The 23,593-nt window shown below is 40.8% G+C and overlaps 1 protein-coding gene across 3 annotated transcripts in view; it reads left to right on the forward strand.

Annotated features, from left to right (window-relative positions):
- The window catches only part of TFPI (tissue factor pathway inhibitor), an 81,739-nt gene that overhangs the window by 50,708 nt on the left and 7,438 nt on the right, over positions 1-23,593 (forward strand). For 2 of the 3 annotated variants that reach the window (XM_075001295.1, XM_075001296.1), the window contains exons 4-6: positions 4,560-4,598; positions 14,816-14,992; positions 17,831-17,926. In XM_075001295.1, the coding sequence (XP_074857396.1) occupies positions 4,560-4,598; positions 14,816-14,992; positions 17,831-17,926 (312 nt within the window). Of the gene's footprint in view, positions 1-4,559; positions 4,599-14,815; positions 14,993-17,830; positions 17,927-18,943; positions 22,403-23,593 lie in introns of all 3 variants that reach the window. The other variant, XR_012646406.1, reaches the window with a different exon arrangement.

Consider the following 23,593-nt stretch of genomic DNA (forward strand, 5'->3'; position numbering starts at 1 on the left):
TTACCTTTATGCACCCTTTAGAATCTGTACCAGGATTTCACACATTTTACCTCTGGGGTAGGATTCAAGTGATTGTAAGAAATAGCACACAGATCAAAATAAGGCTACTTCTACACTATGAAATAAAATCAAATTTATTAAAGTTGACTTTGTAACCCTGGGTTTTATAAAGTCAAAGTTGAGTATTCGCACTCCTCACAAAGTCAGCTTAGTGCATCCCTACTAAACAGCCAAAGTTTGACTGTTGCAGCAGCACATTGTGGGAACCTATCCCACATTTCCCTCAGCCCCATAGCATTCTGGGCTTTTTTTCCACTGGTGCATTATGGGAAAAATGTCCCTTTAGTGGTGGTTGGTGTGTGATGTCATCTTCCCACACAACATTGCCCTCAATCCCCTCCCTTTGCCAAACAAATGGCCGTTTTCCGATGTCTCTTTCCCTGATGAGAGAAATTGTTTGAGTTGTCCACATTATGGACCTTCTAACCAATGTGTCCTGTTATCTTCCCAGACTGCACTGGGACTCATTCCACTCCCATTTTTCAGGATGAAGGAGGGGTAAGTAGGGAGTCTCAGGGAAAAGAAAGCCATGACTGAATCACGTCAACAGGTTGCTCAACTAGTTTTCCTCTGGTGAAAGAACACCCACTGATTATGCATGATCCACAGTGATGAAACAGTCTGATGTTACTGTGCAGAAAATAAAAATGTCTTGTAGTTAAACATCATGCAGAAGCTTTTAATAACAGGAAGGGCTAGAAATATGTTCAAACCAAACAGAGTCACTTCACTTCTCTAAAAATATTTTTTAACTGATACTATCTGGATTATCCCAGGGGAGGAAGGACAATGCCTCACAATGGAGCTTCATATTGGCTCCGCAAGCCTGATATTTTTGCTTTAAAAGTACAAACTGCAATTATGGCATGATGTTTCCAAAAGAACAAATATGTCAAAGGCTGTGTAGAAAGAGAAGTTACTGCAGGGAGGATGGCAAAGAAGTGCAGTAAAAACCAGTGCCAGATGGTTTAGCGTTTTTCATGAACACCTCTGTAAATGAAGAGCAATGGAAAGTTGTGTTGTTATAGAAATGTTTATGCTTCCTCATATTCAGGAACATTCAAGAAGAACAAATTGTTTTAAGTACTGAACTGAAAAAGACTTAACATTATGTACACTTCAACAGTGTTCTCTTATAAGAAATCTGAATTCCCTCATTTATTTTCTCAGCAGGGGTTAAACAGTGGGTCCAATTCATCCTAAACCCTACAGGAGTGAAAAGTAGCAGTTAGCTGCTCTCTGCCACTGGTGATCTGCAAGGGACTAGAATCTTGCAAAGGAGAATAGTGCAGGTTAGGATGAGAATATGTTCAGGGTGGCTGGGGAGTATGCTGATTCAGGAAGCCTGTGATTTATTGACCTATGCCACCTTAACTTGTAAATTAATGCTGCTTCTTTCTGGCAGTAAACACTGATGAAGAGCAGCAGCTGTGCCACTGTCTACCCTCTCTCCTGATGCAAACCATTAAAGGCACAGTCAAGGTATCAATTACACCAACTCTAGCATCAGTGATTTTTAAAACTTAAGTGACATAAAAATACAAACAAAATGTAAAAAAGTAAGTTGGAACTCTCCTGCTACAATAGATGAAAGTGAGCCTGATGAGGGGTATGTTCTGAGGAAGAAGGGGCTTCCAGAAGGAGGGTTTCCTTTTGGAAGATCCCCACAGGCTATGCATCCGCTTCTTCCAGATGCTGAACCACATGCCCATATGCTCATGAGGTGCAGGAAATTTACATCCATGCCTCATTAGCATCTTCCGGATGGCTCATTAGCATGCTGCTTCCAGAAGAAGTGGCACATATAGACGTAGCCAGAGAAAATAAAGATTGAGTCCCTTTCTGAACAACTTCCAGATTGATGCCCTGATTCTGACATCGGTTCACTGAGATGAACTGCTTCACCCCAGCAAAATCCCAAGAAGCAGCCTGTGGGCAGGCAGTGAATCTACAGATGGAGTGTTAGTGAAGAAGAGGAGAAAATTGCAGTGTCATGGGCTGCTGAGAAGCTGAGTTTGAGTACAGCAGGATTATGTGGTCACCTGAGAACCTGGCATGTATATACAGAGCAATGAACTTTTATTTAGTTAAATTTGTTAAACTGATTGCAGCACAGTTTATAAACAACCTTGATGGAATAGATTATAAGAAGGAATTTAAGGGAATAGAGAAAAGTGGGGTGGAGGTGGGAGATGTAGGTAGAATCAAAAAGGGGGTTCCAGGCACAGGTAACAGGGGGTGGAACGAAGTCTGAAAATGGGCCTGGAAGAATAACATAAGGGGAGCATTAAGAGAAGTTATTTGTCCCTGTTTCCTCACTTTGTAACATGATGTCTCTTTTTAATTGGCTACACCCACAGAGGATTACAGCCTGGTTTTGGTATCTGCTTATTGTTACTCCTCTATATGAAATGGTAGGACTCTGTGGTTTGCTTTTGACAATCTCAGCTTCAATTCTTGTAGCATCCAGACTCTATGAATTAGTTGACAATAGTCTTCCCAGATTCGTGTGGTGTTCAAAACAGTTTGTACAAATGTCTATGCAGTCACAAACTTTTCATGAAGACAGTTTTTGATCCCGCAGTAGATGACCTAAAGAGAACCTTTCTGAGGTGGATGTTTCTGCAAATGCAATTTGTCTCATGTAAACAAGAGACTTGCATGAATGTTCATGGATGAACAAACATGTTCAGACTGAGTTACAATTAGAAATGAGTGAACATGTTCGAGAATGCTTTCCCCCCACAACTCACCCAGCTCCAATTCAAATACACCGCTTTCATGTAAATATGTTTTTCAAAGCTCATAGTCATCAGAATGGAATGTACCTAAAACAGGCCTGGCAATGATAGGGAGGAGAGAGGGGGAGGTAGTCAACTGCTCCACAGCTCTGAGATTCAAAAGGGCCTGAGTTTGTAGCTGCCATTGCTGCTACTCTGAGGACTGCCTGGGGGAGATGGGTGGGAGGCACTTGGCAAGTGCAGCATGCTCTGAGAAAATCTTTACAGGACTGGAGGTTTTCTGGACTTATATTAGCATCATGTTTTTCTATTGAGATATGAAGTATATTTAGCATTTTTCCAGTGAATAATGTTGACAAGTTGAGTTGTTAAACTATAGACCTTGGAATTAGCATCCAAGAATTTTTATTATGTAAATGTAACAGAAGGATTTGCATGATATACCAACTTTTCTCAACATGATGGTAAGTCAATTGAGATATTCTCATTTTAACCAATCTCTGTGCATTATTGTTCTATCTTTAACACTTTATAATCCAGTGATTATTGCCCAGACGGAGATTCAATTCTACATTAAATCTGTACACTGAAAATGTTCTGTAGGCTTTGGTATAGGCTGTGAAACTAGGATTTGGTTATGAGAGGAAAGCAGAAAATGCCTTTGAGTTCATTTTATTGTTGCATGAATGAACTTCAGAATATTCAACAGTATGTCAGTGGGTCAAGTGAGACAATATACCTACAGAATTCATTTTTAAGTCAAGTATCAGAGAGGTAGACAAGTTAGTCTGTATCTTCAAAAACAACAAGTCCTGTGGCACCTTATAGACTAACAGATATTTTGGAGTGTACACTTCCATGGGGAAAGAGCTGCTTTATCAGATGCATGAGTGGGGGTCCAGAGGAGGGTCTAATGTATAGGCTGATGAAAAGGAAGGAGTCCCAGTCAACAGGAGAGCCAAGAGAAGGTCAATTCAGCCAGGGAGGATGTGGCCCATTATCAGTAGCTGATGTGGAGGTGTTGACCATCAAGAGAGGAGAAATTGCTTTTGTAAGTAGCCAGCCAGTCCCAGTAACTCCGCCATGAAGCCACTGAGAGCTCCATGCCAGTCCCAAGCCTGGATGAGAAAGACCTAGATAAGAGAGTCGCAGGGATAGCCATCGCTGTTCCAGAAGAAGAAAAGATCAATAAGCTGGGGGATGGGGGCTTATCCAAACCACACAACCAGCATTCCATTTGGTCAGGAAACTAAACGTTAAAAGATGCCGGCCTGGACATCGCCCAGATAAACAAGGTCCACGATACCAATCGAGAGATCAGGGTTGGGTTGATAAGTTGGCTACTGAAAGTATATGTGTTAGCTGCCAATGACACTTCAAGTATTCTGCCTATTAAACCTGTGCTGTGCAGTTAGATGACATGGGATGAAATCCTCCCATGGGACTTTTGCCATTGTCTTTAATGGGGCCAAGAATCTCCCCACTGTCCCAGTAACATGTAACCAGCTACACATCCCAGTAATACAACAATAGCAGAGCCTTTCCATGTCAGTGAAGCTGAAACCAGTGTTAGCAAATGTATATAAAATTTGCAATATTTTTTTCTAATGGAGACAAGACCTAACCAGCATATGACAATCTCATTCACCTACATACTTCCCAATATAGGGTTTTGACTAAATTCCACAGTCTCATTCCAGGGACATTCCTCTTGTTATCATTTTTAAACATATGTTTTTATTTTTCTTTCTATTGCAGAATCCCCAGTGAAGAAAGAGCAAGGAAGATTTAGAAAAGGTAATTTTCATATTATAATTCCTTAGAAGTGTCTTACTCAGAGACAACGGGGAATGATCTTTTGCATCTCAGAGTAGACAAATTTTGACCTTGACATCACTATATAAAAGTGGGATGGGAGAGACTGTCTAGGAATGACTACAGCAGAAAGGGATGTCGGGGTTATAGTGGACCACAAGCTAAATATGAGTCAACGGTGTTGATGCTGTTGAAAAAAAAGCAAACATGATTCTGGGATGCATTAACAGGTGTGTTGTGAACAAGACACGAGAAGACATTCTTTCACTGTACTCTGTGCTGGTTAGGCCTCAGCTGGAGTTTTGTGTCCAGTTGTGTGCACCGCAGTTCAAGAAAGACGTGCAGAAATTAGAGAGGGTCCAGAAAAGAGCGACAAGAATGGTTAAAGGTCTAGAGAATGTGACCTATGACGAAAGGCTGAAAGAATTGGGCTTGTTCAGTTTGGAAAATAGAAGATTGAGGGGAGACATGATAGCGGTTTTCAGGTATCTAAAAGGGTATCTTAAAGAAGAGGGAGAAAACTTGTTCTTCTTGGCCTCCAAGGATAGAACAAGAGGCAATGGGCTTAAACTGCAGCAAGGGAAGTTTAGGTTGGACATTAGAAAAAAGTTCCTAACTGTCAGGGTGGTCAAACAATGGAATAAATTGCCAAGGGAGGTTGTGGAATTTCCATCGCTGGAGATATTTAAGAACAGGTTAGATAGATGTCTATCAGGGATGGTTTAGACAGTACTTGGTCTTGCCATTGGGGCAGGGGGCTTGAATCGATGGCCTCTCGAGGTCCCTTCCAGTCCTATTATTCTATGATTCTATGCATCTCTGAAGGTGATCAGTACTCCACGATACTTTCTGATATTGGAATCATAGACTCAAAGGACTAGAAGGGACCTAAGGAGGTCATCTAATCCAGTCCCCTGTACTCATGGCAGGAATGAATATTAAACATCATCACAGGTGTTCGTCTAACCTGTTCTTTAAAATCTACATAGACGGAAATTCCACAACCTCCCTGGGCAATTTATTCCAATCGTTAACCACCCTGCAATGTAAGATCATTGCTTGTTGTCCTATCCTCAGAGGTTATGAACAATTTTTCTCCCTTGTCCCTGTGAGAACTTTTTATGTTCTTGTCATGGCTTCTTCCCCACTCTAGCAAGATAAATGCAGAAGTGGGGGCCAGCAAAAGTACCTCCAAAACCTTATCTACCAGGTTTTGGTATAAACTTCCCCCAAAAATCCTGAAAAAACTTTGATTTTGGGGATAAAATTCGCTGCCACCACCCAAGTAATAATAAGGAAACTGGGGACAGACTACTTGGGAAATCTCAGCCCCAAAAGTAAAAAACCAGGACACAAACATGAACCAATACCAGGTTAATAAAAAGAAAAAGAGAGAACTTTTATTACTACAACAGTATTTGTGTTGCAAGCCTCATGACTAGATGGAAGAGTTACAAAGTAAAACACATGGGGAGTTTCCACCATGGGCCTAGAACTTAGTTACAAGGAGAGTAAAAGAACATTTCTAAAAAGTGCACAGACATCGGACCCCACTTCCCAAACCATAAAACAACAAAGCCTAACAGATCTATTTAAACTTTACCCTACTTACAAAAGACTGGAGGGCCTGTTTTTGGAAGGAGATATTCTGTGTCTGTCTCCCTCATGACTGAAAAAAAAAAAAACATAAAAGAAAACACAAAATAAAAGAGGAAGGAGCCAAAATTCAATTCTTACCTCCATTCCTATAGGCCAACCCCACTTGGCTAAGGAGGTTAACGCTTTTACTCCCAGGCTGCTGGCTAACCCTCATGATCATAACAGTTCTCGAAAACAGTCATCCCCTCCCCTCCTAGTTTTCTGTTGCCCAGACTTAAACCATATTTTTAAATCGTCCCTCATAGAACATTTTTTCTAGACCTTTAATCATGTTTTGTTGCTTGTCTTATTTGTCCACATCTTTCCAGAAGTATGGTGCCTGGAACTGGATACAATATTCCAGTCTAGGAAGAATCAGTGCAGAAGAGAGTTGAAGAATTACTTCTAATATATTAAAATACCCCTGCTAATACATCCCAGAATGATGTTTGCTTTTTTGCAACATTGGCACACGGTTGACTCACAATTAGCTTATGGTTGACTATGACCCCCAGATCCCTGTCTACAGTACTCCTCCCTAAGCAATCATTTCCCATTTTGTATGGCCACATCTACACTACAGTGAGCCTTCGAAAGGTGATTTTCTGGAAGAGCTTCTTTCAAAGGATCATGTCCACACAGAAAAAGTGGATGGAAAGAGCAATCCACTCTTTCCAAAAGTGCATCCCCACAGCCTAGGGTGCTCTTTCAAAAGAATGGGCCAGAAAACACCGTGGACAGGGTCACATGGTTGGAAAGCCATGTGCTCCCTTGGAATCATAGAATACTAGGACGGGAAGGGACCTTGAGAGATTGAGTCCAGCCCCCTGTTCTCATGGCAGGACCAAGTACTGTCGAGACCAGGGGTTCTTAACCTTTTTGCCATCACACGTCCCCTGAAAGTGAACTTAATGTTTACACCTCCCATCCTTCCCCAAATTAATCAATGAACCAATCAACACATAATTAAGATAAATTTTCTGGGGGGCACCTCACATCTCCCCTGTATTCCCTCTGCACCTGCCCTGGGGAGGCACACCCCACAGGTTAAGAACCCCTGGTCTAGACCATCCTTGATAGACATTTATCTAACCTGTTCTTGAATACCTCCAGAGATGGAGATTCCACAACCTCCCTGGACTATTTATTCCAGTGCTTGACCACCCTGACAGTTATGCACTTTTTCCTAATATCCAACCTAAACCTCCCTTGCTGCAGTTTAAGCCCATTGCTTCTTGTTCTACCCTTGGAGGCGGAGAACAAGTTTTCTCCCTCCTCCTTATGACACCCTTTTAGATACCCGAAAACCATTATCATGTCCCCCCTTAATCTTCTTTTTTCCAAACTAAACAAGCCCAATTCTTTCAGCCTTTCTTCATAGGTCATGTTCTACGGACTTTTGATCATTCTTGTTGCTCTTTTCTGGACCCTTTCCAATTTCACCACATCTTTCTTGAAATGCGGTGCCCAGAACTGGACACAGGACTCCAACTGAGGCCTAACCAGCGCAGAGTAGAGTGGAGGAATAACTTCTGATGTCTTGCTTACAACACACCTGTTAAACAACACCCTTAAGGGGCTCCTCTCAAACACCCGCTCCCTGCACATGCTGCTGAGGTCTGCAGTGCTGGACGCAGCGTTGCAGAGCCAGTGCCTGGTCCTGAAGCTCAGCCCTCAGACCCAAAGACCCAGAGCAGACTCGGACGCACAGGCTCACCTGCTGGCCACCACTCTTGCGGCCGTCCTCCATCTTCTACTGTGGATGAGACCTGGCCCCTGGGTCCCCAGTCCAATATCCAAAATGACAGGGCATCTGGGGTTTCCAGGGTTTTGGATTTTGGGACATAAATCGAATAATCCTGGTCGGGGCCCAGGTGGTGTGTCTGAACGAATAAGGTCCAGAGTAGCAGCAGGGAGTTCCTTAAGTAGTTGTTGTAGTTTCTTTTGGAATTCCAAAGTGGTATCAGAGGAGACAGGTCTGTAAAATGTGGTGTTGGAGAGACACCGTTTCGGGTATTGGCACCCTTACTACCGGACTATCCAGTTATGTAGACTCTCTCCTCAAACCCTACGCCACCAGCACTCCCAGCTATTTCTGAGATACCACCGACTTCCTGAGGTTAGAAAACAACAGAAAACTTCCTGACAACACCATCCTTGCCACTATGGACGTAGAGGCTCTGTACAGTAATATTCCACGTGAAGATGGACTACAGGCAATCAGGGATATCATCCCTGATGTCAACACAGCCAGTCTGGTGTCTGACCTCTGTAACTTTGTTCTCACCCACAATTATTTCCGATTTGGGGACAACATATACCTCCAGATTAGTAGAACTGCTATGGGCACCCAAATTGCCCCACAACATGCTAATATATTTGTGGATGACTTGGAACAATGATTCCTCTGCTCTCATCCCCTATTAGTTCTCCTTTACTTACGATATATCGATGACATCTTTATCATTTGGAGCCATGATAAAGAGACTCTGGAAGAGTTTCACAGAGACTTTAACAATCTTCACACTAAAATCAATTTATGCATTGACCACTCCACACAAGAGATGCATTTCCTGGACACTACAATACAAATCAATGATGGCCTGATCAGTACCACACTACTGGAAACCCACTGACCACTATACTTACTTACATGCTACTAGCTTCCATCCTACACACACAACAAGATCCATCATTTACATCAAGCCCTTAGGTACAATCGCATCTGCTCTGATCCTACTGACAGAGATCAAAAACTACAAGATCTCTACCAAACATTCATAAACCTGAATTGCCCACCAGGAGAAGTAAAAAAAACAAATCGATGGGGCCCAATGAATACCCAGAAACCAACTACTCTGAGATAGTTCCAAAAAAACAAACAGAACACTACTGATCAATATCTACAGCCCCCAACTCAAACCACTGCAACACATCATTAAAGACCTACAACCTATCCTAAATCAGGATGCCACACTCCAGAAGGCCCTAGGTGACAGGCATGTTCTCTCCCATAGACAACCTCCCAACTTTATGAAGATTTTCACCAGCAGCCACAGGCTATACCACAATAATACCACTCCTGGAACTTTTCCTTGCAACAAGCCCCCTTGCCAACTTTGTCCACATATCTATTCTGGAGATACCATCACTGGACCTAACCATGTTATTCACAGAATTACAGGCACATTCTCCTGTTCCTCAGCTAACATCATATATGCCATCATGTGCCAAGAGTGCCCACATGCTATGTATACTGGACAGACTTCAAACACTCTTTGACAGAGAATGAATGGACACAAAACAGATGTAAAAAAACTTGCATATTTGGCTTAATCTAATTCTTGACTTTCCCCCCACCCCCCTTTATACTCCTCTACTCTCTGATTTGCTCACCTTGATCATTTTTTTCTGATTTGTCCTCCTTGATTACTGTTTTTGGCTCTCAAGTATCAGAGGGGTAGCCATACTAGTCTGGATCTGTAACAGCAACGAAGGGTCCTGTGGCACCTTATAGACTAACAGAAAAGTTTTGAGCATGAGCTTTTGTGAGCAAAGACTCACTTCATCATTACTGTTTTTGGTTCTCTGTGCCTTAAATATTGAGTCTGTTCTGGAATGGCTATGATCTGAAGAAGTGGATCTGTGCCACGAAAGCTCATCACCTAGGCCGTGTCTACACATGCCCCAAAGTTCGAAATGGCCATGCAAATGGCCGTTTCGAAGTTTACTAATGAAGCGCTGAAATGCATATTCAGCGCTTCATTAGCATGCAGGCGGCGGCAGCACTTCGAAATTGACACGGCTCGCCGCCGCGCATCTCGTCCAGACAGGGCTCCTTTTCGAAAGGATGCCGCCTACTTCGAAGTCCCCTTATTCCCATGAGCTGATGGGAATAAGGGGACTTCGAAGTAGGCGGGGTCCTTTCGAAAAGGAGCCCTGTCTGGACGAGACGCGCAGCGGCGAGCTGCGTCAATTTCGAAGTGCTGCGGCCGCCCGCATGCCAATGAAGCGCTGAATATGCATTTCAGCGCTTCATTAGTAAACTTTGAAATGGCCATTTGCGTAGCCATTTCGAAGTTTGGGGCACGTGTAGACGTAGCCCTCATGAATTATTTTGTTAGTCTTTAAAGTGCTACTTGATTGCTTTTTTGTTTTGATAGTATATAGACTAGCACGGCTCCCTCTCTGTTACTATAAAAAAACTCCTAACTCACAGACCTGCCAGCCAGCACTTTAATGGAGTGGGCCATTCTGTTAATGATCTGAAAGTCTGTTTTACTGAAAAGGAACTTTAACGATAATTTATAGAGAGAATGCTCAGCATTCTCATTTATATTCAAATTCAGCACATTAACGTGGTTTGAACTGGGACAGCAATAATCTGGCCCATTATAAGGACTCTCTTAAATACTTTGTTTTATCTAACTCTTGACTTCCCCACCCCACACCCCCCTCCTGCCACCCCTCTGCTCTTCTGATTTGCCAACCTTGATAACAATTTTTCTGATTTGTCAACCTTGATCATTTTTTTACCTCTGTGCTTTGTATATTGAATCTGTTCTGGTAAGGCTATGATCTGAAGAAGTGGGTCTGTCCCACCAAAGCTCATCACCCAATAATTATTTTGTTAGTGTTTAAAGTGCTACTTGACTGCTTTTTTGTTTTTAAAAGATATCTTTTTGTTTGCAGATGCTCCACAGGATCTTTTGAAAGAGCCCCTGCTAGTCTGAAGGATCTTGGTGTTATAGGCACGGCCATATTCCTTTCTAAACGGAGTTCTTTGCATTTATTCTTATTGGCTATGTCTACACTACACAAACTTTCAAAAGAATGGGCCAGGGATCGAAAAAATCCAGTGCCACAGAGCATCTACACATGCTTTTTTTCAAAAGACAATTTCGGAAGGAGGTACCTTTCCTGATCCAGGAGTGAAAGACAGCGTTCTTTCAATTTCAGATCAAATGCACACATTTTGTGTTTGGACACTCCACATGTTCTTTTGAAAAAGGGCCTGATTTTCTGAAAAAAAAAACTTACTAGTGTAGACACAGCCATTGAAATTCATCCTATTTATTTCTCAATATTTCTCCAGTTTGTCCATATAATTCTAAATTATCATCCTATCCTCCAAAGCACTTGCAACCTTCCACAAGCTTTATGAATATACTTTCTTGGCCATTATCTAAATAATTGATGAAGACATTGAGCAACTTCAGGTTTAAATGATGTCAGAGTCATTCTTCCTCTTCCTCTGTATTCGCTGAGGCTATGATTACTCTGACCCAAACCACCGGCAGCAATATGCAAATGGACGGTCTCGAAAATGAAAATGGCAACTCATTTGCATATTCACTCACTGGTGGATGCTGCTGCCAGCCCAAAGAGTGCGGTGTAAATGTGGTTCTGTCGGCGAACTGCTCCATTTGTTGACAGCCTCTTATGCCTGATTTTTTCCAGGCATAATAAGCTGCTGGCAAAGGGGTTTTCACTGGCAGAACCCCGTTTAAACTGCTTTTTTTGTGCCAGCAGCAAAGTCTGCTGGTAAGTGAATATGCAAATGAGTGGCCATTTTTATTTTGAGACCGCCCATTTGCATACTGCTGCCAGCGGTTCGGGTCAGTGTAACCATAGCCTGAAAGTGTTTGGGATGACAGTGATTACCAATCCAATAGCAAGCAATCCCTCATTTCTAAAACAAAAATGTTAAGCATTTTTGTTTCCATTCTGCCAGTAATGAGGAAAAGGAGACTTTACCTGAATTTTCAAATATTTCAAGGATTTTACAGTCAGATGGGAGTTTGAGATGATGCCTTTCTCCAGGGAACTAAAATTATTCACCATTCAAGTCCTTTCTCAGCTAGCAAATTAGTGATCTGACAATTACAGTTCATTTGCATTGTATGTTTGAGATTATTGTTGTTTGCAGTCATGAATAAAAAAGATTTTGCATTTGCATGTTCAGACCATTTTGCTTTTGGTTAAGCAATAAACATTGGACAATAGCAGGACCACTGACAGGGAGAAGTTAAGGGGGCAGCTGGGTAGTAGGTTCAAAACTAATAAAAGGAAATTTTTCTTCACACAGCGCACAGTCAACCTGTGGAACTCCTTGCCGGAGGAGGCTGTGAAGGCCAGGACTCTATTAGGGTTTAAAAAAGAGCTTGATAAATTTTTGCAGGTTAGGTCCATAAATGGCTATTAGGCAGGGATAAAGTATGGTGCCCTAGCCTTCAGAACAAGGGCAGGAGATGGATGGCAGGAGATAAATCACTTGATCATTGTCTTCTGTTCTCCTTCTCTGGGGCACCTGGCATTGGCCACCGTCAGCAGATGGGATGCTGGGCTGGATGGACCTTTGGTCTGACCCAGTATGGCCATTCTTATGTTCTTATGTTCTTATGTCCCAGGGCCCAGCAATTTAAAAGGGTTCAAGATCCCTGGCCATCACCACCTGGCCTTTGCCAAGGACCCCTCCCCCCAGAGCATCTACATGACTTTTTTGTCAACAGAAACTGTTGACAAAGGTGTTTTTCCTCATTGACGAGAGGTAGAACGCTGTCAGCAGATGTGCTGAGTTTTTTTGACAGACTGCCGACAATACACATTTTGCATGCACACGCTCTGCAACTTTTGTCGACAAAAACCCCAGTTTTGTTGACAAAACTTTCTAGTGTAGATGTAGACATACAGTTCTTCTTGGGAGTGAAGGTGGAGTTTGGGGTTCAGAGTGGATCTTCCTCCATACAGCTATGGCACATTTACAGGTATATTTTTATACTAAACTTCTCCCATGTTTTATGTTTGCAAATTAGTATTTTTGGATTTTTAAACCCAATTTGTTTTTCCAAAATATCTAAACAATTAATATAACAAATACAGTGTGAAAAAGAGACCTTTAAGCTGACTTTCCACAGATGCTGAAGAAGTGTATCAGTAGTTCTTTGATGAGCTAAACATCATTTCCACACTCTCAATGACAGACCAGCAAATTCCCTGCAAAACTCAGCTGTTGTAGCTAATCATCAACAGTATTAAATGTTGACTATTTCTGTACGAATACGCTCTTGAATATTAAGTCTCCAGAGAATGACAAGACTCCTTGGCTGTACAATAATAGCATTTGCATATGTCACTATATTCTAGATTGCATCACCTTATTTTTCATAACCCTTAGTCTTGAAAGGCTTATACCAGCTGTACAGATTAGCTCTGAGTTAAAGTTCAGTGTAATAGATTTCATCACTAAGAGCACATTTTCATATCAGCTTTAAGTTTTCTAGTAAGCAGAACAGTTGTTTAAGTAATAGGAAATATTCGCCAGTTTCCTCTAACTCTGTTAATTGAGTTAAGTATCAGAGAGGTAGCCAAGTTAGTCTGTATCTTCAAAAACAACAAGAAGTCTTGTGGCACCTTATAGACAGATATTTTGGAGCATAAGCTTTCATGGGTAAAGATTAGCTTCGGCAGATGCATGAGTTGAGGGGGTTTCAGAAGAGGATTTGAAGAAAGAGTCTCAGTCAAGGGGAGGGCCAGAGTTGACAAGGTCTGTCCAGTCAGGGTGGATGTGGCTGATAATGGGCCATTAATGTAGAGTTACTTTATGAAATTGAGCATTTACATTCAAAAGATGCATTTTCACTATTCTCCACCATTCTCACTAGTACATAAAATGAATATTTTGTGTGGGTGTCTAAGCATACATTTAGCTAATTAGTCAGTCAGTCAGATCCCTAATGAGTATTTCAAAACCAATGCCAAAGCATATGTACTTGGTAGTTCAGAATAACTTGAAAATGCAGCTGTGTTTTATTTCCTGGCTTGATTGTGCTCACTAACTTAATTTAGAGAGAAAAATCACGACAATAAATATCTACACTTGGAGGCTAACCTTATGACTATACCATATGTTAATAAAATCAAGGACTATTATGTCTTTTCCTTTACTTCAATGGCCCAAAAAGATGGGTCTTCAGATATATGTATTAATCTTATACGACTCTTTCATGATTTTCCTTGTTTTTTCTTGGTTTGTGGTATAATTATATAGTATTAACTAGGAACTGAGCTTCAAAAGTGATGTTACAGTAACTACTGCATTCCTCTCTCCAGGTTCCTGCTGCCTTGTATAACAGTTCAAATTCTGAGACAAAGCACACTGTGAATTTTTGTTTTGTTACATTATGCCCCGCTGTTCACTTCTATTTTCGCATGAGTCCTTTATACCTCCTCCTTTCTGCTTCTATAACTCCCACTCATCCTGACATGGTGAATTTATCATGAGATGAATAATATGTAGTAAGAATCAAATAAGGTAAGCAAGATGTAATTCTTTGATTCAAAGAGTCAGTTCTCTTTAGAACATCTGTCATTTGGTCATCAAATCTTGTCTTTCAGGCCACAGAGATAATTACTGTAGGTGGGGCTTTACTGTTTGATAAGTGAGGAGCAATCAAAATTACTTTACTCTCACGTTCCAATGCAGTATTGCTTTGTATTGTTATAGTTTTGATCACAGCAAATGTCACTTTTTTTTCTTCTGCAACCATTATTTTCAATAGGAAAGCCGGAATTCTGTTACTTGGAGCAAGACCCTGGAATTTGCCGAGGCTATATTTCCAGATATTTCTATAACAAAGAGTCACAGCAGTGTGAAAAGTTCAAGTATGGAGGGTGCCTGGGAAATCAGAACAACTTTAAGGCCCTGGAAGAATGCCAGATGGTCTGTGAGGTGAAGTGTAAGTTTGTTGTTGTTGTCATAGTACTCATTTTTAATTTCAATTTTTGCATGAGGACTGTATTGGTTTTTAAGACATTTGTTGAGGAGGGTTATTATGCAAATTAAAGATCTGAATTCTTCAATAAGTACCACATCAATCTAAGGCATTTAGCCATGAGCAATTAAAATTTTGGGTTTTTTTAAACAGCATAAAGCTAGTATTGGTGGTTTGGCACGGTTTAGTTCCAATGAGTATCACAGAATTCCTGCTTCTTTCAGTTATATATGTGCTTATATTTTATTCTTTAAAAAGAGCCAATAAAATATTCATAGTAGTCAAGTGTACCTGAAAACATTATTTATAACATTATATTTTAAAAATATTCTTTTAAATCAAAATTAATGTGTCTGGTGTCATACCTCTAGCGCCTATCCCACTTTCATTGATCAAAAGTCATTTTTTGAGACCTGAAAAAAAGCAGAAAATTTTAACATGATACAAAATACAAAAAATACAGAGATGTACAAATACACTTGGTTTAGCTCCACTGATTACAGAGCTTCCACCAGTTGATCATCAGACCCGTCGAGAGTAATTTTTGAATAAGGTTATTGTCCTTTCTTTGATGATGAAAGCATCATGCATTTTCCCACCAGCCGCACATGATGGGCAATATTTTAAAATGAACTTTGGGGTTAGAAGATGATTTTTGTCAAGACAGATACTAAGGAAATATTGTGAAATGCTGTTGGAGTAAATTCAGAACTACTAATAATGAGATTCTGATTATTCCAGTAGACTGGGGCAAGCGCACCAATGGGCGGGGGGGGGAGGAGATAAGGGGTGTAATTGCCCCCAGGTCTGGCATTTCAAAGGGCCTTGTAGCTATGGTCACCATTGCAGGCAAAACTCTGGGAACCTCTGAAATGCTGTGGAACACTGTGCAGTTCAGAGGAAGCATGGGGGGCAGGCTACAGCTGACTGTCCCAAGTCCCATCCCTCTGCCCTTGGTCCCACCCCTTCTGGGTTGGAGAGCCGGGCCACTCTTCCACCTTCCCACTTGGCCTGCAGTGCTTCTTGGTGCCTCTGGACTGAGGCAATGCGATGTTTTTTGAAGAAAATGGCTTTGTGCATTGCAATTACTCACCTTCCACAATCCAAGTGAAGATATATAATCATTCAGTAAAATAAGTCTTATGTTTCTGTAACACTTGGTTACATTCACATATATACTCATCTTTAATCCAAACCATTGAATTAACTTTCTATATAGTAAGCAACTGTAACTCCTAAATAAATAGGGTGACTATATCCGCCTATCCCAAATACAGGACAAAGGGGAGGGGCAGCTCCTTGGATGCAGCTGTACTAAGCACTTCCACTGAAAAAATGCTCATTCATCAAAACTCAAACTGTTTGCAAATTCAACTCAAACTTCCTAACTAAAAAAAATAAATAAATAAACATTGTTGAATTGTCAAAACATGTCATTTTGACATTTCCTCAATACAAATGTTGTTTTTTAATTCTGAACTTTTTTTTTCATTTCAAACTATAAGGGGCAAAAGGGAAAAATCAAAACCATCATATAGGTTTTTCTCAATCAGAAATGAAGACTTTTTTCTGTTTTTTTCTCAATATATTTTTGAGATTTCAACTTTTTACCTTGTTTTGAAAGAAGAAACAAAAGGACGTCTCAGACATATTCAGGGGATGGGATCTTTAAACAATACCCCCAAGCAACATATCAGAAGCATTTAGTAGGAAAACTAATCCTCACTCTTCTGTGAACATCAGTCCTGGGGCTCTAGAATACAAAATGGTCATAATGACTTACTTGCCCTACAACTACTTCCTGGGATTTGCACCTCTTCAGACTGCTCCAGAATCCCTCCTGCTGTCAGCTCCTTCTCTGCTGTCTGATCGCCTCTCAAGCCTCTTCCCAAGCCCTGTAGGAGAAACCCCCAAACTCTTCCCTCTTAGTACTGAGGAAATGAGACCTGCATGTAGCCAGACCCCTTCTCAGCATTCCTTGCCCATGTAACTTCCAGAGATCCCGTGGTACTACAAGTCCTAGAACACCTGGTTTCTTGCCTGAATCTGGATAAAGGCCACATGAATGGCTAATAAAGATATGTCTTTGATAGGAGTTTGGTTTGTGCAGAGACTAGCATATTGGCAGTGTAACAATTAGAGTAATGAATTTCAGTTCAGCTCTTAAACTATTTGGGGAACACAGTGACACCAGGATATCATTTGTACCAGGTCCATATGGTAAAAATACTACTGGCTGGTCGAGGAGGTTTGTTTTATATAAAAATTCCACACTCTGGCTACATCTGCACTACAGAGATCGGAATACAAAAGTTACTGTTGGAAAAGATCTTCCAACAAAATTTCTGTCAACAGATGGTGGCCACACACAGAAGTGGATTGCTCTGTCGATTCACTCTGTCAGCAGAGAGCAGCTGGACTGCCCAGCTGCTCTCTTGACAGAACGGCCAACTGGAAGCACAGCAGACAGGGCTGCCTGGTGACCCAAGAGCCCTGTCTGTCAACAGAGGGCCCCCCAGAGCATCCATGTGGCTTTTTTGTTGACAGATTCTGTTGAGAAGGTCATTCTGCCTCATGGGGGAGAGGCAGAAGGCTGTTGACAAAAGTGCCAAGTTCTGTTGACAGTATGTTGACAGAACACATTTTTACTGTGCATGCGCCACAAGTTTTGTTTTGTCAACAAAACTCTCTAGTATAGATGTAGCTTCCAAGTCAGACAAGTCAATATAAGTCAAATATTAGTTTCAAGGGCTAGGCTGTCCAGCTATTCCCTTAGTCACTGTTTCTCTCTTTTCGTTTTAGCAAATTCATTGCAATTAGACTCTCCTGATGAACACACCAACGTGACGAACACTAGCTCTCTTGGTGCAGAGACCAGTGAGGTTCCAAAGCGTCTTGGTAAGTATTTCCTGTTGAGTTTGCATGGGTAAAAGAAATAGAGATGATAATTAAAGCGATGGAGTATATTTATAGTTATACAGGCATTAAAAAACACTTTGCTGCAGAACATGAATTATTTGTACATTATTTGTATGGCAAAGGCTGAAGAGCTTTCTTTTATAGCCTGGAGTAAACAGTGACATGTAAAAAAACATTAAATGTTAATATTCTGAAAGTGAAATTATGATGTGAGATGTCATTACCTTAGGAAAGATTAAATTCACTTACGGTATGGTATCAGAGCAGGAAGAAATTAATACATGTGTCTCATCCTACCTGAGATTTTCCCACACAGAGACTACAGTGTCTGCCTCTCACACATAACAGGAACTTCTTAGCTTTTTCCCCTATGCCAGATGAAGGCTGTGTCTATACTAGAGAGTTTTGTAGACAAAACAAAACTTGTCAACAAAACTTGTGGAGCATCTACACACAAAATGTGTTTTATTGACAGAAACTTGACTAAAACCCATGTAGATGCTCCAGGAGCCCTTTTGTCAAATGAGCAGATCAAAAGATTGATCTGCTTTTATGTGTAGACGGAATCTGTCGACAGAAGTGTTGTCACAACATCTGTTCTGACAGTAACTTCTGTAGACAAATGCTTCTAGTGTAGACGTAGCTCAGTTCTCTGCTGTTGATTTGCAGCTGGATTAAAAACCCTTTAAGCACCTAGATGGTCCAGAAGGGCCAGAACCAGATTAGATTCTCAGACCTGATCCTCATGTACACTAAGACCTTTTTATGCTACTGTAGGGATGCATAAGTAATCTGGGTGTAAATTACACTTGTATCCATTTCAAGGCTGTCAGAGAGGTACAGAGTCAGTGGAACATAAATAAGCTTCAGGCAATTCAACTCTGACTTTAACTCTGAACCAGTTTCCACAGGGGAGGCCTGTGCCTTAGAGGCTGAAAACTAGTCCAGTGTTTGAAAGGTAAATGTGGCTGAGGAATGTCAATTTGTGATTCACAGCTGTACAAAAGGGAACATACAACAGCTGGGAAAAGACTGATCACTCTCCCCACGTCTTTCTGCTGGGCTTCTGCACTTGTACTCACATATACTTCCTGAGATTGGGTGATGGCTAATGCATTCACTAATCCTTCAGTGTTTGACACAGGCCACAATATAATGGATGGGGAATGTTCCAGTGCTCTTGACCTAGAGAGAGTTTGCTAATAAAGTTTGGATATGTATGTGCTTGTGTCGTGTTACATTTCTTGCATTCATTGTGATAATAGTCACTGTTGCGCTGAGGAAAAGCTTTTGTGACACTGTGTATTTTAGGTACCCGTTTGCAGCATTTGATGTTGAAATAGCAGGTCCCTGCTGTTGAAATAATTAAGCTATTAGCAGACAGGACATTTTGGAAGACTATTTTGCTGAAAAGTCTTACATGAGTGGAACCTTCTTCTAACAAGAAAGCACAAATACAGAGTCACAATAGCATGTGAATTCCTTGAGACATAGTTGCTAATTATGTAAATCTGAAAATCTTGCACACAACAAATGTATGAAGATCAGAGGGCATAACCAGTAACAATTATTTTCTAAAGCATTTTGTATTTTCAAATAAATGGGCATGTTATGGACCCACTAAACAATTCTCTCCAAGGATTAACTCAGTAGAAGAAAGATATTAACATACCAGTGACAGTTTATTTACTCTCTGTTTCAAAGAAAGAAGTGTGATCTTGGTGACAGCACAGAAGTTGCAGATGTATCTGAAAATAGGATTAAAACAAAGCTATTGCTATACAGAGAATTGAATTCTTGTATTTCTAGATGGAACAACCTTTCTTTTTTAAGTGCAAATTTGAAACTTCTTACAGTGTTGCTCACCTATAGTCATCCTGCTGAGAGAAAAGATGGTTGTACTCAGACGTGCCCTCTGGGTGTAAATCACAGGAATAGCTATATTTTACATTGTTGGAAAACCAGTGATAGTGAGTTCAGAATCAAACTGTTTATTTCCTGCGAGAACAGAGCTATCTATGCATAGAGGAGGAGATGACCAGCAATATTCTCCTTGCTCCACAGCGCCATTTAATCATGGTATCGGCATGAAATCCAATTTTCAGCAAAATTTGTAGGGTCTCATGCAGGTTGTCAATTTCTATTTGTGTTACTGAAAGATTCTCCCCAGACGTGACCCTGACCATCACTGGGGAAAATTGGCATTGCTCTACCTGTTAACATACTTGTAGCAATTTATGTTCACAGACTGGTCCATTGGGTGCAAGCTCTGATCATCACAGCTGTTATCTTTGTAACTGTTCTGCGATTTATGTGAAGATTGTTCTGTTTTCTTTCCCTGGAAACCAAAAGCGGAGACTGATGCTTCAGGACTGCAATAAAGTAGGACTCAGGAACTGTTTGATGAGATCTCTGAAACTATGAGATATATGAAAGATAATACAGCAAATGTGCATAATGTCACACTTGGCTCTTGGTACCATGGAGGGAGGAAGAATGAGTGAGCTGTTTGCTTCCTGCAAAGCAGTCCAAATAGCCTCTGTTCAGTCTTCAAGTACAGGACAGAGTCCCGGCTGATGGCTGCGTCTCTTTCTTTCTGTGTCTTTCAGCTAATTTCAAAAGTTTCCAGTCTTAGCACCTGAGACACTTCAGCTCCCTTATTTCCATCAGGTGGCTGGAGGCATAACCTATCCAAGAGACCATGAGGCAGACCCAGGTTGTCAGGGATCTGGGTAACCAGATGCCAAACCCTGGCTTCTGTCAAAAGCTTCAGATGTACTGACCCATTCTTGTGGAGCATTTCTATTTTATTCTATTGTACAGTACCAGCAGTTTCTGAGGAGAAGATGTTCTTATGGAACACTGTCAGCCACATCTGCTCAGAACCTCTTCCTCTGTTCCTTGCATGTATACAGTACTTTTATCTTGCAAGTAATAAATATAGGAAGTCCAAGTTTCTGAAATTATAACTGGAAAACTGCATAAAATAAAGGGTTTGGATGAACAGGAGAATAAGAATGCAGAAGATAAAGCCAACAGGCTTTGAAGGACATAGAGTTCAAGGCCAGAAGGGACCACCTGAGCATCTATTCTGATGTCTAGACTCATCTAGTTTGGTGAAATCTTTGCTGACTTTACCTAGATACCTGCCCATAAAACCCAATAGAAAGAATGCCATGACTTCAGTAGGCTTTGCATCAAATCCAGAATGTCATTTTAAGTGTCAGTAGAGGAATACAGTAGTTCCATGCATAACCAAGTAGATCTATGACACTTCATTATAGTCATCAGAGGTGTGTTTGCAGCATGTGGACACACAAACATGCTAGTTAGCCTACCAACAGCAGTGACGTCATAGCAGGAGGGACTTCATAGCATGCTAGATGCCCAAGTAAGTTTCCAGGATTCAGGGCATGCTGTGCAGACATGCTGAAGTCTGTGCTTTGCTGCTATTCTTAGCAGAATTTGTGTCTGTTCCCTGTGCAACAAGACCTAGCCTGATTAGGAAGTGGGATGGAGAAGATGCCTATGTTGTGCAAATGTGGGTTACATATTTCTAACTTTTTTTTTTAACTTGCTTCAAGCTCACTTTGATGGGCACTCCCCTGGTGTTCATTAATCTTCTGTATTGCCAAGGAAAAACAAAACCACAATGGAGCTTGTTTCCCTTTGTCATTATGTTTCCTTCATGAAAAGCTGACTGTGTTCATAGAGGAGTATAGCTGTTCAGAGGCTGCCTGTTTCTGTGAAACTGCACAAAACACAGTGGACACACAGGCATCCTGGAGGTTGTGACAATCCAGATAAACAGGGCTTTGGTAACTGCTGATCTTTTTATTTGTGTACAGAATGCCTGGGGCCATGTATTGCATAGTTTTCTAGAAAGAGTACAATTAGAAAGGCTCCTGGATAGCATTCAGGTGTCACTCTAAAGAGTGGGTCACATATGCTGAAATAGACAGCCCTTGCTTGGCTGCAACCGCTTCATGAAGGGGGAAGAGATAGGCAGGAACCTCCATGAGCTGGCAATTGGCGAGTTCCAGAGGGAGTGTACATTATGGAAAGGACACATGGGCTTTACAGAGTGTTAGCTGTCCCCCAGTCCTTGTGATAAATCATGTTCTTGGAACACCTGTACATATGATCATGGTATTTTCCCAGTGGGTCAAGTCCATGGCACTAAATTCTAGGACCCTTTTGCTCCCATCGTTGACAACTCCCTAAGGCAAGGATTCTTTCTGGAAGATGAACAGGCCAGGTAAGTAATTTCTATTCCAAACTTAAACTCTGTGCAATAATAAAGCCCAGTATCATTTGCCCATTATCATTGATATGCCTTTCTTTCATGTTGTTTCCAGGTTCTGAAGTTCCCAGATTAGCATAGGAATGTGGTGGTCTTTACAGCTTCTGGAAGCAATCTTTGCATGGAATGGCATAACTTCAGCTCCAGTAGAGGTCAGGATGAAGTTCACTCCTGATACAAACTAGCTTGGTTAGACCCAGCCTGCCCAAGAAAGTTGAGCCAGTTTACATATCTTTAAAACCAAATCTTTAATAAAATAATTTTAAAACATTGGATAAACCCAAGTAGACTCTATTATTTCACTTTGTGTATCTTATTTAAGATTATTTAAAATATATTCAAATTCATTTTAAAATAAACTTAAATAAACCTAATTTAATCTGAAATAGTGTGTGCACAGGTTTAACTATATCATATTAAAATCATAGCTTGAGTTAAAGCAGTGCAATTTATGCAGGCAAACAAACAGAAACATATTGTCAGTTTTCTAATCTTTATCTGATGAATTGTCATTGATCAACTGGACGCAAAGCAGTACTCCATTTGTCCTCCCTGGAGTAATAATGCTTGTGCTCCAAACATAGTTCATGCAGTCATTATTTCTTTTTCTCTCTCATTATTTTCTTAACAGCTCACCAAAGCTCTGTCTACACTAGCAAGTTCTTTCAAAAGAGTTTTTGAAAGAAGGGATCTGTTTTGAAAGATGCCACGGAGCGTCTACACACATAAAGCACTGTTTTGAAAGTAAATGGAAAGAATGCAGTGTTCCTTTCGAACTCACTCTTTCTTTCTTGTTGCAGGAAGAGCGCCCCCTTTCAAAAGCTTCTTTTGAAAGAAAATGTGTGTAGATACTTAGCAGGCCCTTTTTTTCAAAGGAACTGTCCTCATGAGGCCTGATTTTTTGATCCCTAACCTATTCTTTTAAAAGAGTGGAGGGCTGTGTGGATGATCTCTTTTGAAAGAGCAGATTGCTCTTTTGATCAACTTTTTTGTGTGTGGATGCACGCTTTCGAAAGAAGCTCTTTCGGAAGAGATCTTCCAGAAGGGGTTCTTTTGGAAGATCGCTGCAGTGTAGATGTAGCCCTAATGATCACTCAAGCTGTTTAGTCACACGATTACATCCCATGCATAACATTTATTTTCATAATGAAACCTGGAGACTACGTTAATCTTAAAAGATACTTAACATTCTTTACTTACTTTTTGCATTCAAAGAATTCTTTTTCAACACTATAGTGTTAACGTCTTTTAAAAAGTTATAAATTCCATTTACTGTTGTTTTCCTTCCCACCATAATTAGTACTGTATTTTCTTCACAATGTATTTCACAATGCTATCCAGGA

Source organism: Carettochelys insculpta, chromosome 8 (genome assembly GCF_033958435.1).
Source record: "Carettochelys insculpta isolate YL-2023 chromosome 8, ASM3395843v1, whole genome shotgun sequence".
Taxonomy (NCBI): Eukaryota; Metazoa; Chordata; order Testudines; family Carettochelyidae; genus Carettochelys; species Carettochelys insculpta.